Source organism: Bison bison, unplaced genomic scaffold (genome assembly GCF_000754665.1).
Source record: "Bison bison bison isolate TAMUID 2011002044 unplaced genomic scaffold, Bison_UMD1.0 scf7180017864109, whole genome shotgun sequence".
In the NCBI taxonomy this organism is placed as follows: domain Eukaryota; kingdom Metazoa; phylum Chordata; class Mammalia; order Artiodactyla; family Bovidae; genus Bison; species Bison bison.
In genome coordinates, this window is record NW_011494681.1 from 602,427 (window position 1) to 617,969 (window position 15,543).

The 15,543-nt window shown below is 42.4% G+C and overlaps 1 protein-coding gene across 1 annotated transcript in view; it reads left to right on the forward strand.

Annotated features, from left to right (window-relative positions):
* DNAH11 (dynein, axonemal, heavy chain 11) overlaps nt 1-15,543 on the forward strand; it is a 374,558-nt gene that overhangs the window by 225,916 nt on the left and 133,099 nt on the right. The window contains exons 56-57 of the mRNA XM_010839026.1: nt 9,767-10,000; nt 13,863-14,009. Coding sequence (XP_010837328.1) covers nt 9,767-10,000; nt 13,863-14,009 — 381 coding nt within the window. The remainder of the gene's footprint in view (nt 1-9,766; nt 10,001-13,862; nt 14,010-15,543) is intronic.

Consider the following 15,543-nt stretch of genomic DNA (forward strand, 5'->3'; position numbering starts at 1 on the left):
GTCACTATTTTGTCTTCTGATAATTACAAGAGGGTTCAGAACACTAAATTACTAGAGGGAGAGAGCCAGCGTGTATCCTTTAGTAAGCAAAAATCTGTTTTATCCAGTTCGTTTGACCAGGCTGGCTTGGTAAGGAAGAGTAAAGGAACAGTGTGCTTGGCTTCTTAATGTTCATTTCCCAAACGGGAGGAAACGAGGTTTAACCGAGTGTCTGGACAGTGCGTTAAGGCTCTTGCCTTTGCTGCTCTGATGCAGGTTTTCTCCTGCCCATGAGGGAGACAGCTCTTCCTGAAGGAGCTTGAATACGCCAGTGACCATTGACATCTGCTGGTTGTGGCAGGACTTGCATTGCTTTAAGTCCAGAGGGCTCCTGGCAGGTGCTCAGCTCTATTTGGTGGTATCACGATGCCTCCTATAGGATGCTGAGTGCCAAATAAGAATTCAAAAAGCACTTTCCCATTTCTGTGGCGCCGAATTATGCCTGGAAACAAATTAGCCAGACGATTTCATCCCAGTGCTGCGTGCCTATTTAACTTTCCCACCTTCCTAATTTGTTGCTCAGGAGCAATAATTATAATTCAGAGTGCAACGTGTCCATGTTCTAAAAATGTGTGGGGCCTTTTCAGTAGAGGTCAGAAACAGCTTTTACATTTTTTAAATGAATACTAATTTGATCAATTTCTTAGTTTTAATTTTGATCATTAAGAAGGAGAGTTATCAGCATAATTTAGGCACTTCTTAATTATTGACCTCATTTGCTGACTGTAAGGTACTTACACAAAGGTGACCCTCCCCTGCTTTAGCCACAGAGAAAGGAGTCATTCAAGGCAAGTGGTTTTGTGTGCGTTGACATGTAATTTTCAGTCAGTACACACTCAGAACCCAGGGGTGTGGGCTGATTGCTTCTCAGTAAGTGTTTGTGCTACTTTCCTGTTACCTGGCATTGAACTCAAGTGACAGCTGACAGAATGACCACATAGCTTGACACTTGAGTATCACCAGCTATTTAGCTGATGACTTTGTGTCCATAAACACACCTCACAGGACCCTTGGAAACGGGGACGGGAAGACACAGTGTATGGAGGGAGGGGCGACCCTCTGGCTGTGCCTGGGAATCAGTTTGAAAATGATAGTTGGGAGCAGGGCTTATTGAGAAGTCTATGCGTCCCAGTTAGGAAAATTCAGGGGAAAAGGCAAGAGAAACAGGTGTTAAAAGATAAGTGATGCTTTAGGTTTTTCAAGTCAAGATGAATAATTGACACACTTTAAAGCAAGGCTTGATGAAAAGAGAGATTATTGAATGGAAATGAGAAGGTGAGCTCTCTGAGGGGTGAAGTTTGCTCTGAAAGGAGTAGAAAAGAGGATCTCAGCAAGATGGAGATCATCCTTTTCAGGCATGTCCTCCAGCTAGCAAGTGAAAATGCTCTGTCCTTTTGCTGAGATACTGCAAAATAGTTACACAAGCTGAGTATCATCAGCATTGTCAAGAAAATGACTTTATTCCACATTCTGGCATCCCTTCCATGTAAAACTTGTTGAAGATTTGGCAACATCAGAATGGCATATTTTCCTGCCATCTCCCAAACTGGTCTGGGAAAATGTCCACTCAAGGAGGAAAATACTATGTTCCTTTTGTTGTCGTTCAGTGGCTCAGTCGTGTCCGACTCTTTGCGATGGACTGCAGCACACCAGGCTTAACTGTCCTTCACCATTTCCCGGAGCTTGCTCAAACTCATGTCCATTGACTCAGTGATGCCATACAACCTCTGTCTCCCCCTTCTTCTCCTGCCTTCAATCTTTCCCAGCATCAGGGTCTTTTCCAACGAGTTGGCTCTTTGCATCAGGTGGCCAAAGTATCGGAGCTTCAGCATCAGTCCTTCCAATGAATATTCAGAGTTGATTTCCTTTAAGATGGACTAGTTTGATTTCCTTGCAGTCTATGGGACTCTGAAGAGTCTTCTCCAACACCACAGTTCAAAAGCATCAATTCTTCAGTGATCAGCTTTCTTAATAGTCCTACTCTCACATCCATACATGACTACTGGAAAAACCATAGCTTTGACTAGGTAGACCTCTGTTGGTAGAGTAATGTCTCTGCTTTTTAATATGATGTCAAGGTTTGTCATAGCTTTGCTTCCAAGGAGAAATTGTCTTTTAATTTCATGGCTGCAGTCACCATCCACAGTGATTTTGGAACCCGAGAAAATAAAGTCTCTCACTGTTTCCATTGTTTCCCCATCTATTTGCCATGAAGTGATGTGACCAGATGCCATGATCTTAGCTATTTTAATGCAAAGTTTTAAGCCAGCTTTTTCACTCTCCTCTTTTACTTTCATCAAGAGGCTCTTTAGTTCCTCTTCACTTTCTGCCATAAGGGTGGTGTCATATGCATATCTGAGGTTATTGATATTTCTCCCAGCAATCTTGACTCCAACTTGTGCTTCATCCAGCCCAGCGTTTCTCATGATGTTCTCTGAATATAAGTTAAATAAGCAGGGTGACAATATACAGCCTTGATGTACTCCTTTCCCAATGGATCCAGACTGTTGTTCCATGTCCAGTTCTAACTGTTGCTTCCTGACCTGCAACAGATTTCTCAGGAGGCAGGTCAGGTGGTCTGGTATTCCAATCTCTTGAAGAATTTTCCACAGTTTATTGTGATCCACATAGTCAAAGATGTTAGCATAGTCAGTGAAGCAGAAGTAGATGTTTCTCTGGAATTCTCTTGCATTTTCTTGATCCAACAGATGTTGGCAATTTGGTCTCTGGTTCCTCTACATTTTCTAAATCCAGCTTGTACATCTGGAAGTTCTTGGTTCACGTACTGTTGAAGCCTAGCTTGGAGGATTTTGAGCATGAACTTGCTAGCATGTGAAATGAGCATAATTGTACGGCAGTTTGAACATTCTTTGGCATTGCCCTTCTTTGGGATTAGAATGAAAACTGACCTTTTCCAGGTCTGTGGCCACTGCTGAGTTTTCCAAATTTATTGGCATATTGAGTGAGTCAAGATGGCTGAGTAGAAAGATGTGCACTCATCTTCTGTGAAAACACCAAAATTGCAACTAGCTGCTGAACAACCATCAACAGGAGAATGCTGGATCCCACCAAAAAAGATACCCCATGTCCGAGGGCAAAGGAGAAGCCCCAACAAGATGATAGGAGGGGTGAGGGGCATAATCACTTTAAAATCAAACCTCATACCAGCCAGAGATGCTTGAAGTGCAGAAATAAAACCTTTTGCACACCAAGACCCAAGGAAAGAAGTAGTGATCTCCACAAGAGACTGAGCCAGATCTGTCTTTGAGTGTCTCCTATGGAGGCAAGACTCAGCACTGTCCCATTCAGGGACAAGAGCTCTGGCTGCAGCAGTCCTGGGAGGCACAGCATGCTGGCATGAGTCTTTTGGAGGAGGTCACCATTGCCCTACCATAGTTTGACCTTAGGCCAAACTACAGGGCGAGAACATAGCCCCACCCATCAGCAGAAAATAGGATTAAAGATTTACTGTACATGGCCTTGTCTACCAGAGCAAGACCCAGTTCTCCCTACAGCCAGTCTTTCTCATCAGGAAGCTTCCACAAATTTCTTATACTCATCCATCAGAGGGGAGACAGAATGAAAAACGCAACCACAGGACACTAACCAAATTGATCACGTGGATCACAGCCTTGTCCAACTCAATGAAACTGTGAGCCATGCCGCGTAGGGACACCCAAGACAGACGGGTCACGGTGGAGAGTTCTGATAAAACATGGTCCACTGGAGAAGGGAATGGCAAACCTCTTCTGTATTCTTGCCTTGAGAACCCCATGAACAGCATGAAAAAACAATAAGGACACTGAAAGAGAGAGGAACTCCCCAGGTTGGAAGGTGCCCAATGTGCTGCTGGAGCTCAGTGGAGAAATAACTCCAGAAGGAATGAAAAGCCTAAGCCAAAGTGGAAACAATGCCCGTTGTTGTGTGGATGTGTCTGGTGGTGAAAGGAAAGTCCGGTGCTGGAAAGAACTATATACCATAGGCACCTCAGTGTTAGGTCCCTGAATCAAGGTACACTGGACGTGGTCAAACAGGAGATGGCAACAATGAACATCGACATTTTAGCAATCAGTGAACGAAAACGGACTGGAATGGGTGGATTTAACCCAGATGACCATTATATCTACTACTGTGGGCAAGAATCCCTTAGAAGAAATGGAATAGCCCTCATAGTCAACAAAAGAGTCCGAAATGCAGTGTTTGGGTACAATCTCAAGAATAACAGAATGATCTGTTTGTTTCCAAGGCAAACCATTCAATATCATAGTAATTCAAGTCTATTCCCAACAACTAATGCCAAAGAAGCTGAAGTTGAACAGATCTATGAAGATCTACAAGATCTTCTAGAACTAACACCAAAAAAAAAAGACATCCTTTTCATCATAGGGGACTGGAATGCAAAAGGAGGAAGTCGAGAGATTCCTGAAGTAACAGACAAGTTTAGCCTTGGAGTACAAAATGAAGCAGGGCAAAGGCTAACAGAGTTTTGCCAAGAGAACATACTGGTCATAGCAAACACCCTCTTCCAACAACACAAGGGACACCTCTACACTTGAACATCACCAGATGTCAATAGCGAGATAAGATTGATTATATTCTTTGTACATGAAGATGGAGAAGTTCTATACAATCAGCAAAAACAAGACCAGGAGCTAACTGTGCCTCAGATCATGAACTCCTTATTGCCAAATTCAGACTTAAATTGAAGAAAGTAGGAAAAACCACTAGCCCATTCAGGTATGAACTAAATCAAATCCCTTACGATTGCACAGTATAAGTGACAAATAGCTTCAAAGAATTAGATCTGATAGAGTGCCTGAAGAGCTGTGGAGACAGGTTCATAACATTGTTCAGGAGGCAGTGATCAAGACCATCCCCAAGAAAAAGAAATGGAAAAAGGCAAAATGGTCGCCTGAGGAGGCCTTACAAATGGCTGAGAGAAAGAGACCCAAAAGGCAAAGGAGAAAGGGAAAGATACACCCATTTTAATGCAGAGTTCCAAAGAATACCAAGGAGAGATAAGAAAGCCTTCTTGAGTGAACATTGCAAATAAATAGAGGAAAACAGTAGAATGGGAAAGACTAGAGATCTCTTTAAGAAAATTAGAGCTACCAAGGGAACATTTCATGCAAAGATAGGCACAATAAAGGACAGAAACAGTATGGACCTAACCAAAGAATAAGATATTAAGAAGAGGTGGCAAGAATACACAGAACTATACAAAAAAAAAGATCTTAATGATGCAGATAATCACGATGGTGTGATCACTCACCTAGAACCAGACATCCTGGAGTGTGAAGTCAAATGGGCCTTAGGAAGGATCGGTACGAACAAAGCTAGTGGAGCTGATGGAATTCCAGCTGGGCTATTTCAAATCCTAAAAGACGAAAGTTACTCTACTGCTGTATTTCAAAGACTGACTTTGTGACTGGTTTCTAGCTTCCTTTTAAAATGTTAGACCAAGCATAAAGCGTAGTAAATACTATTTTGCTAGTGAGAGGTACATTAGTAGCATTTCTGTTCATAATTTTTAGCACAGTTCTTCCTTTGAAATAAAGTGAGGATTATTCAGTTGATAACCCTGTGCAAGAAAAATTCTGTGAATTTGTGAAAAATATCCTTTTTCTGAGGAATACTGGTATCATTTTAAAAGATCAAGACAAAAGCAAATGTAACCAAATTCTTACTGAATCTGCCTAAATCTCATACCAGCTTAAGCCTGTGTTCAAACAGATGAGAAAAGGCCCAGGTGGTGGTTAATATACTCCCCATTCTTCAGCCCCCTTCCTCCTTTGCACACGTGCACTAATATACTGCCGACCATACATTTCTTGCTCTGTGCATGTTAATTAAGTTTACAGTAGAATTGCAAAAAGCAATAGAATGCTGTTTTCCAGGGTTTTTGCAAACTTAGAATGAAAACTTAGGAATCCCCTCTACCTGGAAAGGAGGGTCCGATTTTCACAGCTGCCCAGGAACTTGCACTTGCTATTAAGTTGAAAGTTTAGCTGAATCACACAGGAACATCAGTCCCTCCTAGCTATCGTTTTGTGACTTTCCTCTTCACTGGTTTCGCCAGAACCATCTCCTCCCTTGACTTCTTTCTCTGAGAGATGTTTAGCTGGCTTGGCTTCCGTCTTACCTCCTCACACCCTCAGACCTCAATTGCTTCTTTGTTTTAATATTCTGTCAGTGAACCATGGAAGGCTACCTCCAAGGATCAAAAGCTCATCTGGAAGATTACTAGCTTGTGCTGGGCTTCAACTTGCCTTTAACCCAGGCTTGGTCTCTAAACTTAAGACAAAAATGAAAACACGTGCTAACAGTGGAATGGACTATTGCACAAATGTTTGCCTTTTCCAAAGGAGGGCTTGAAAGGAAGAGAAGCAGCAGAGTCAAAAGGAGTGAGGAATGTCTAGCTTTTGATTTTGTGGCAGGAGGAATAACTTGCCCAGTTTGACAGAAGTGAAACTCTCACCAGGTCTCAGGATTCAAACCCCACGTCCCTGACTGCCTCCACAGTATTTTCCCGAGAGTCCATTAGCACCACGAGGAGATCAGCAGAGGAGCTCAAAGATTTTTGTGCCACTTTGTGCATTATTCAATTTTTGTTATTTAATAAACCAGCCTTGCAACCACAGTTTCTAATAGATTGACCAGCTCCCAAAAGAACTAAAAAGTACAAATAATAGCTGTGGAATTACTGAAAATCAATAATTTCACAATTATTAAAAATAAGTTAAATATGTCCAGTTTTTATATATTTATTATACTTCAGTAAAGCTGTGAAAAATTAATATAGAAATATTTTCTGAGGAAAACTATGATAGATATATGACATTATATGTTACAAAATTATCCCAAGTTAAACTTGAAAGGAAAACTTTTTTCCTTTCATCTGCCCTCGTTGGCCCCTCCTAGCTCTGTTGCTGCTACTGCTACTGCTAAGTGGCTTCAGTCGTGTCCAACTCTGTGCGACCCCATAGACGACAGCCCACCAGGCTCCCCCGTCCTGGGATTCTCCAGGCAAGAACACTGGAGTGGGTTGCCATTTCCTTCTCCAATGCATGAGAGTGAAAAGTGAAAGTGAAGTCGTTCAGTCGTGTCCGACTCTTCGCGACCATGGACTGCAGCCCACCAGGTTCCTCCATCCATGGGATTTTCCAGGCAAGAGTACGGGAATGGGGTGCCATTGCCTTTTCCCCTAGCTCTGTTACTTGAATGCAATTACTTCTGGAACTGAATTTTAAAGTACTGAATGTAAATAGTCGTCTTTGCTAGTCTTGAGAAGGTGTAAAATCTTACGCAGCACTTACAGGGTTTGATTTCATTCTGGCTTCCAGGTATTGGTTTTCATTCCAATTTTGCAGTCATTTTCAACAGCAGTGATGTGCTGGACATTTGTGGTAAGAGTCAGGTGGCTGGGGTACTTGGTATGGCAGTGATTCCCACTGCCTGAGAACCAGGATACCAAGTAGAAGAGATCTGTGTTTCTGTGTTTACAGAGAGCCAACCAAGAGAGTAGAATTTAAACACTTTTTATTAATGTGAGGAAAAAACAGTTTCTTCTTTGCATTTGACTCTGCATTGGATCCAGCATTGTTTTCCAAAGCATCTTAGTGGGGAAACCCTGCATTTATAGTCACTGGATACTGGCACTTAGCTTCTTTTTATTTTTGCCTTCACCGTGATTGGCTGCAAGATGACTGCAAATGAGATCAACCAGTTTTCATTAAGGGGCCATATGTAGCAGGAATGATGTTCTTCGCTCCATCCTGTAAAAGTGAAAAATACAGCATAGCATCACCATTGCTGTAGCTGTACCAGGAGCCCTCTCCTCCCAGCTCCCCCTGCCCCCCAAAAGAAAATTAGAGATAAATGAATGGCAGAATAAATAATTTATGCTAATGAAATTACTGCAATTAGTAGTTCTACAATGACCCTTTTAAAAGCCACAGCTGTTAATGTCAGGAAGTGCTGTCACTACTGACCTTATCATAAGAGAAAGTGACAAATTGAGAATGCAGGGAAGACCAGTCATCAAAGAGGTCTGTTCTGGAACGATTAGAGTTTTCTGAAAAACAGTGTGAATTACAACCAGCTGCTCCCTGGCTCTGCAAGTCTCCCATGCTGTGCCATTTTGTTAAGCCCGATAACAATAGTTATTTTGCCCCATTGAGACAAGTTGTCTCGGGCCTCTTCCAGCTCTACCGGAAACCACTTCTTCCATCTCGGATTTACAAATGAAACTGTTGTTAAAGAGACCTGTTCAGGGCAGCCTAGGAGCCTCCTCATAAGGATCATGGTTGGGTAGAGGCCAGGTTTTTTTTTTTTTCTTTGCTGCAAGGAGGTTGCACTTGGCTGGGGACATATTTATCTATTTTAGAAAGATACATGCTGGCTTTGAGCTTTGTTAAAACAAGACAGGACACGAGTGAATTTCTGCCCATATTTATATTGCAGTCAGATTCTTTAAAAAATGATCCCCGCAGGGATGTGAGTTGTATGGCATTACTTCCTTAAAGATTTATTTTCTGAATTCACTGGTGATACACGTATGTCTCAGATCAAGTGGAAACAAAGAATATTCAGAATTTGTATCCTTCTATATTTAACTTGTGCTTTAAAAACATTTTAGTAACTAGCACAGTGGATTTTTCATATGCAGAACAATCCAGTCTGTACATATTTTAAACCCATTCAGGCGTTTTCCGTGAGGTTGGAAAGTGGAGTGTTTGGACTTTGCTCTGGAGGCGTTCTTCTCCAGCAAGAATCGGCCTGTCTCTCCTCGCACCCCTGGCTGTGATATTAATGGCACAGCTTTGAAACGTTTAACTGCACCACCAGCCACTTGTGCGCAATTTCCCCAAAGATGTCTGAGTGTTATTGACAACACTTTGGTAAATTATGTGTGACTTTCCTAAGAGTTGGTGTAGCTCATTTAATTCATATTAATTGATTTTTAGGCTTCCCTTGATTAATTGAACCTGGTTCATCTTGTACAGAATGCAATAAATAATCATTAAAATGAGGGAGATGTGACTCCACAAATTAAAAAGTTAACTACTTCAGAAGTCGTAGAGGACAAAACGGAAAGAATGTCTAGTGGGGAGTTCTCCAGGGACTCTTCAAAGGAGAGTCGCTCCTTTTTCGTTTGTTTTGTTTTCCAAATGAGAATGGGTATGTTGTTCTCCCACAAGCAGTGACTTTTATACCTTACCCTCTAGGTTTTTTTGCAACATAAATTCTTCTAAAACGGTGTATTTCTCAGCTTAAGCTGTTTTTTTGTTTGTTTGTTTTTTCCCAGTGACTCCAGAGTTGTTGGTTTTCTCTGGCTAAAGCTTAGCTTAAAAATGACACCAAAAATACTTCCCTGAGTACAGTGTCTCAGCTTCTTTATTTTCTATTTCACACACTTGATAAAAATCAAGTAGTAAAAAGCAGCTCTTGTGTTGCATCTTGGCTTTTGGGTTTGGTATGTGGAGCACAGGTAAATCCTTTTCCCTGCTTGGCAAGAAGAGGTGACTACACTGAATACTTTCTTGTCCTCTCTCTAAACCTGTGGATATCTCTGCAAGACTTGTTTTCCTAGATCTACTGTAAGTTGTGCTGGCTTTTAGAAAATAAATACTCTATAATTTTGCTGATTTTTCTTCTTTTTTTTAAGTTGGCATTTTTGTTTTCACTTGAGAGAATTTCATACGAATTGCAATGTGTACATTTTCAGCCCCAGGATAAAGACTCTATTAGCCTTTTCATGGCCCACGTTCACACTAGTGTACATGAAATGAGTACCAGGTATTACCAGAATGAGAGAAGACACAACTATACGACCCCAAAGAGTTTTCTGGAACAGATATCACTGTTTAAGAACCTGTTGAAAAAGAAACAAGAAGCGGTGTCCCAGAAGAAAGAGCACTTGGTGAATGGTGTCCAGAAGCTGAGAACCACAGCCTCTCAGGTATGACCAGGGTATGTTGTTACTCAGTGATACCTGTGCTCTTAACATTGAAAAATATGTTTACTTTTGAAGCAGCTTTTTAACCCACTTGTGTAAGATACCTGGTCCTAAAATCTATAGATAACGATACAGAGAACACACAGTTCCCGTTCTCCTAAGCCTGGAAAGGTATTGGCCACTTACGCTGTCACAGCTGGTTGGCTGGCCTGGCTCTGTGCTGGGCAGTGTCATGATGGTGAATGGAATGGGCACAGCTGGTTTCCTCTCATCTCCCAGTGCTCTGGGCTTGTTGTCACATTGGTCTCAGATTCTCTACCCCGAGTGAAGGCGTCATTTCTTGGCTGGTGCTATGATAAGGGTTGCTGTGACTGGGATCCCTAAGTACAGCTGTTTCCTGCTTGATCTGCTCCTTTTAGCCACCATTTCTCTTAGATGATAGTATCCAGCTTCATCCGCAGCCACACATCCTCCACTGCCTTGAAGAGCAGCACCTCTAATCTCCCTTAGTCAATCCGAAGAGACTTAGCACAGGGTGTTAGTTGTGGGTCTGTACACATATCATCTGATTTCATGGTGAAAAACCCAATATTTAAAGTAGGTGTTGCTAATGTGAATTTACACATGAGGCTCAAAGAATTGAAGGCCACAGAGCCCATGAATTCAGAGTTTGAGCCCAGATCTATATAAAGCCCATGGCTCCAAGCTGCCTCTGTTCAGTTCAGTCACTCAGTCATGTCCAACTCTCTGCAACCCCATGGACTGCAGCACGCCTGGCCTCCCTGTCCATCACCACCTCCCGGAGCCTCACTGTAACCGGTTAAAAATTAGAATGTGAGAAGACAAAGACTTTGGTGATGGGCCAGCCAGGCCCTAGAGCTAGAAGGGGGGAAAAAGTACTTCTCACTGGTGCTCACCTCAAAGCAAGAAACTCCAGTGACCTTTACAGAGTATTTTCATTAGATTGCATGCCCATATGCTTTTCAAGAGATTGGGCCAGTTTTCTCCCCAAGGATGCTGGTGGACAGTCTGTGCCTAGGCTGGAGATAAGGTGGAACCTGGTTGGGGGAGCGTATGTTGGCGCCTTTCACCCTGAAGGACTCTCGGGCCACGTCCTTCAAACATTCTAAAGGTCAGGCACCCATTGCTTCTTTGCCCCTCCGTTTCATGCACCAAGGTATGGCTCTTCAGTGACAGATGGTGATCGTTTCTGAACAGTGAGTAAACGGACCATGATTGGGAAAGAGAAACCAGAGTGAGGAGGTTCCCAGGACAGTTTCCAAGACTGAGTGACGCAGAGTGTGTGTGTATGTGTGTGCACTCAGTCGTGTCCGACTTTTGTGATGCCATGGACATTAGCCTGCCAGGCTCCTTTGTCCAGGGGGTTCTCCAGGCGAGAATCCCCAGATCTTCCCGACCTAGGGATTGAACATGCACCTCCTGCCTTAGTAGTCAGGTTCTGTACCCCCAAGCCACCTGGGACGCCCAATGCAAATAATAGTTGCCAGAAAACTCCCAAAGAACGCATCTTTATTTGTGCATCTTTCTGTCCCTTTAAAGAATGTCTGTCTTTGGTCTCCCTTTTTATATACATTTTATCTTACCTTTTTTTGCCTTCTTTCTCTTTCATTTGTCTTCCCTCTCTCCTCCTGTCTTCCCTGGTGGCTCAGGCATTAAAGCGTCTGTCTACAATGCAGGAGACCTGGGTTCTATCCCTAGGTCGGGAAGATCCCCTGGAGAAGGAAATGGCACCCCACTCCAGTACTCTTGCCTGGAAAATCCCATGCACGGAGGAGCCTGGTAGGCTACAGTCCATGGGATCACTAGGAGTCAGACAGGACTGGGCGACTTCACTTTCACTTTTCTCCTCCTGTCTAATTCCACGTCACTTGAATCAAGACCCTTTTCCTTAGTAAAGACTTTGCTAGGAGACCTGTGAAGCTAAACGTGAAGGAGATCTGGGTCCCAGAGCATTTAAATGTCCCATTGAATGTTGAGGAGCCTGTTGAGTTTGCCCCAGGAAATGTAACAGTATTGGCTAAGCTGAACTGCAGTACCAGGCGGGGCTGACGCTGCTCTCAGAGAGTTTATTTCCCTAGTAACAGAGATAAAAGCATGGGAAGTAGCCGCCTGGTTCTTCTCAGTGATGGCAGCATCTCATTCATAGAGAAAAAGAAAAGGAAAGAATCTGTGGTTTCCTAACAGTCGCCTCAGTTGTGTGCTTATAATTTGGGGGTTGAGGAGAAGAAAGGAGGGGACCAGTGATTCATGGTGACTGCCAAGTTCATGACTGTTTGGAGCCCCCTTATTCCCCTTCAGCTAGAAACAACAGAAAGTCTGAGAAGGAGATACACAGGTCTTAATGGAAGGACTATTAAAGATTCCTTTCCTTCAGGTGTTTGTGCATGTCATGCTCTTAATATCAGAAGAGTGGTTTGAATATTTAATAGCACCTTAGTTAGCGTTGGAGAAGGCAACTCACCCCACTCCAGTACTGTTGCCTGGAAAATCCCATGGATGGAGGAGCCTGGTAGGCTGCAGTCCATGGGGTCACACAGACTCAGACACGACTGAAGCGACTCAGTAATAGTAATAGTAGTAGAAGTAGTAGTTAGTGTTAGTCGCTTAGTCGTATCTGACTCTTTGCGACCCCATGGACTGTAGCCTGCCAAGCTCCTCTGTCCATGGAATTCTGCAGGCAAGAATACTGGAGTGGGTTGCCATTCCCTTCTCCAGGGGATCTTCCCAACTCAGGGATCGAACCCAGGTCTCCCACATTGCAGGCAGATTCTATACACCTTAAAGAGTTTTTAAAATCAGTTGATTATGGAGAGGAAGCATAGTGTCCTCTGTGAATAGCTGGAAAGCCGGATAGTGTAAGATCAGTGTGTGCAGGGAGAGAGGTCTTCATGTGGCAGCAGCCCACAGAGCCAGATAGCCATGCCGTCTGACGTACATCCAACCCTTACCACTCTTAATGCATTGCAATAAAGCCCTAAGCCCCTTGATGGCCATGTATGCCCTCTGCAGATTTAGTATAGGTCATAATGGAGAGCTCTGGTCACTTCTCTTCATCAGTAAGACCTTGCCTCCAGGGTTTGAGTGGCTTTGGACATTTCAGACCTAACAGCTTCCTTACAGACTGAAATCAGTGCTTAAAATGATTTTCCTTTAATCTCTCGGATGATGCTTTTGATTATGGCCTGCCACGTGACCAGTTTCACTTGGCTGAAAAGGAGAAAGAAGCAAGCATCACTGTGTGGCACGAGCCTGAGTTCACAGAGAGGCTAAAACATCAGTCTTAGCTTAAACTCTAATAGCACAGGTAACAGTCATAGTACCAGCCATACCTCCAAGGCAGAGTGTAAATAGCCTCTGTTGAAGCAGAGGTTGTAAGGGCCCTTGCATATAGCATTGGAATGGTGCTCACATGATGAAACCCCTGAAGTGTTTTCAGCAATGGAATCAAAATAAATGGCTGTGATTGTTCTTTTTTATGATTAAAAAAAAAAGTAATATTTATACCCCACAGGACCAGAAAAGCAGGGTGCTTGTGTGACTTGTGCTCAGGTGGGGATGGCTGGGGGTGCTTCCTTGACTGTACAGACTGAGTTGAGAAGATAAATGTTTAGTTGGTACTGACATAAATTAATGACATTTTCCACAAAACCATGGAAAACTTACTCTGTTGATTCCTGTGTTTTCTTAAAAAAAATGGGGCTGCATTTTTGCACATGGAATTAAAGTCAAATCAGGATAGAAACAGATGGAAGTTAGAAATTGTTAGGCATCCCTGAATTCACTTAAAATAATAAGCTATATCTGATATTTGCTGTTGTTGACAGAGTCATGACTTTTCCTTTAGGTGGGAGAGCTGAAAGCCAGACTTGCCTCTCAAGAAGCTGAGTTACAACTGAGAAATCAGGATGCTGAAGCTCTGATCGCAAAGATGGGGCTTCAGACAGAGAAACTGAGCCGGGAAAAGGCCATCGCCGACGCCGAGGAGCGAAAGGTCAGGCTAATTCCACCCTTTGGAGTGCAGAGCTATATTTAGCACAAAATAAACCTTTGTAGGTGAACAATTTTGAACAACTTCCCCTCCAGGGAGCGTAAAATCTAAAGAATTATGATAGTTACACATGTAACAGCATTTCACACCATGATTACCACTTGACCTTTCTTTACATTATGAATTTTCCCACCCTTTTAGCTCTTTTAATGACACAAAAGAACAATAAATACTGAGCTCATTCAAGCATATAATGGATGTGGATTTTGAACATCAGGCCTATTTGTAATACAGTAAAGGTCATGAAGTCACCGCAGAGGTTTCTAAAGGTTTTCAGTTTTTAGGCAAATTGAACCACTCAATTGTTAACAAAGCCCATTCCGTCACTCTGCAAGATGGTTTTCAAATTTTGCATTTTAATAATACAACTTGAGGTTATTATTATATCCCAAGCTAAATTTGTCCTTTTCGAGTCCGTGGAGTCCCTGGCATTCTGTATTATGTTTTATTGTTGGAAACAGTTACTTTTAAGATTATATAGATTGGCTTTCTTTGTACTTAGGTTTCCAGTAATTCTGAAATAAATATAACTTATTTTGTCATCTTCTCTTACTGAAACTTCAGCAGCAAGTAGAAGGTATTTCATTTTTGTATATCTCACTTCCCAAGAGAAACAGAATGATTACTAAATGTTTAGTAAATAGCAAACAGAATAATTAGCAATTAGTAAAAAGCAAACAGAATGATTAGTAAATATCTTTAAAAAACTGAATGAATGTATATGTGCAAGTTCTATTTTAAACAAAAGATTATAATCAAGGCTTTCTGACTCTTTGTGACCCCATGGACTATATAGACCATGGACTTCTCCAGGCCAGAACACTGGAGTGGGTGGCCTTTCCCTTCTCCAGGTTATCGACTCAATCCATGTATCGAACCCATGTCTCCCATATTGTAGGCTGATTCTTTACCAGCTGAGCCACCAGGGAACCCCAAGAAAACTGGAGTGGGTAGCCTATCCCTTCTCCAGTAAATCTTCCTGACCCAGGAATCAAATCAGGATCTCCTGCTTTGCAGAAGGATTCTTTACCAGCTGAGCTACCAGGGAAGGCCTATAATCAAGGCTTGCTGCTGCTGCTGCTGCTGTGTCGCTTCAGTCATGTCCGACTCTGTGCGACCCCATAGACGGCAGCCCACTAGGCTCCTCTGTCCCTGGGCTTAGTTAATACAAAATATAAATTATGAATACTCATAGAGCCAGTGATTCTGTCACCATTATGCTATTATTCTGCATTAATCATAGCAGAAAATATTTGAGTTTTTCCAGTGATGTTACCATTCATTGGTAGACAGATGAACTGTTTTCCTTTTGTTCTAATGTGCATTCAGCATATCTGCCTTTAACTTGCACACTAAAGACTTGAAAAGTGTATAGAATTTTTTTTTTTTAAACTTATTTTTGAAGTTAAAGATAAGGCATGTTTGGCTTGGCCAATAAGCATATAATTCCTAATTCTGGTAATAAATATTTCCATTG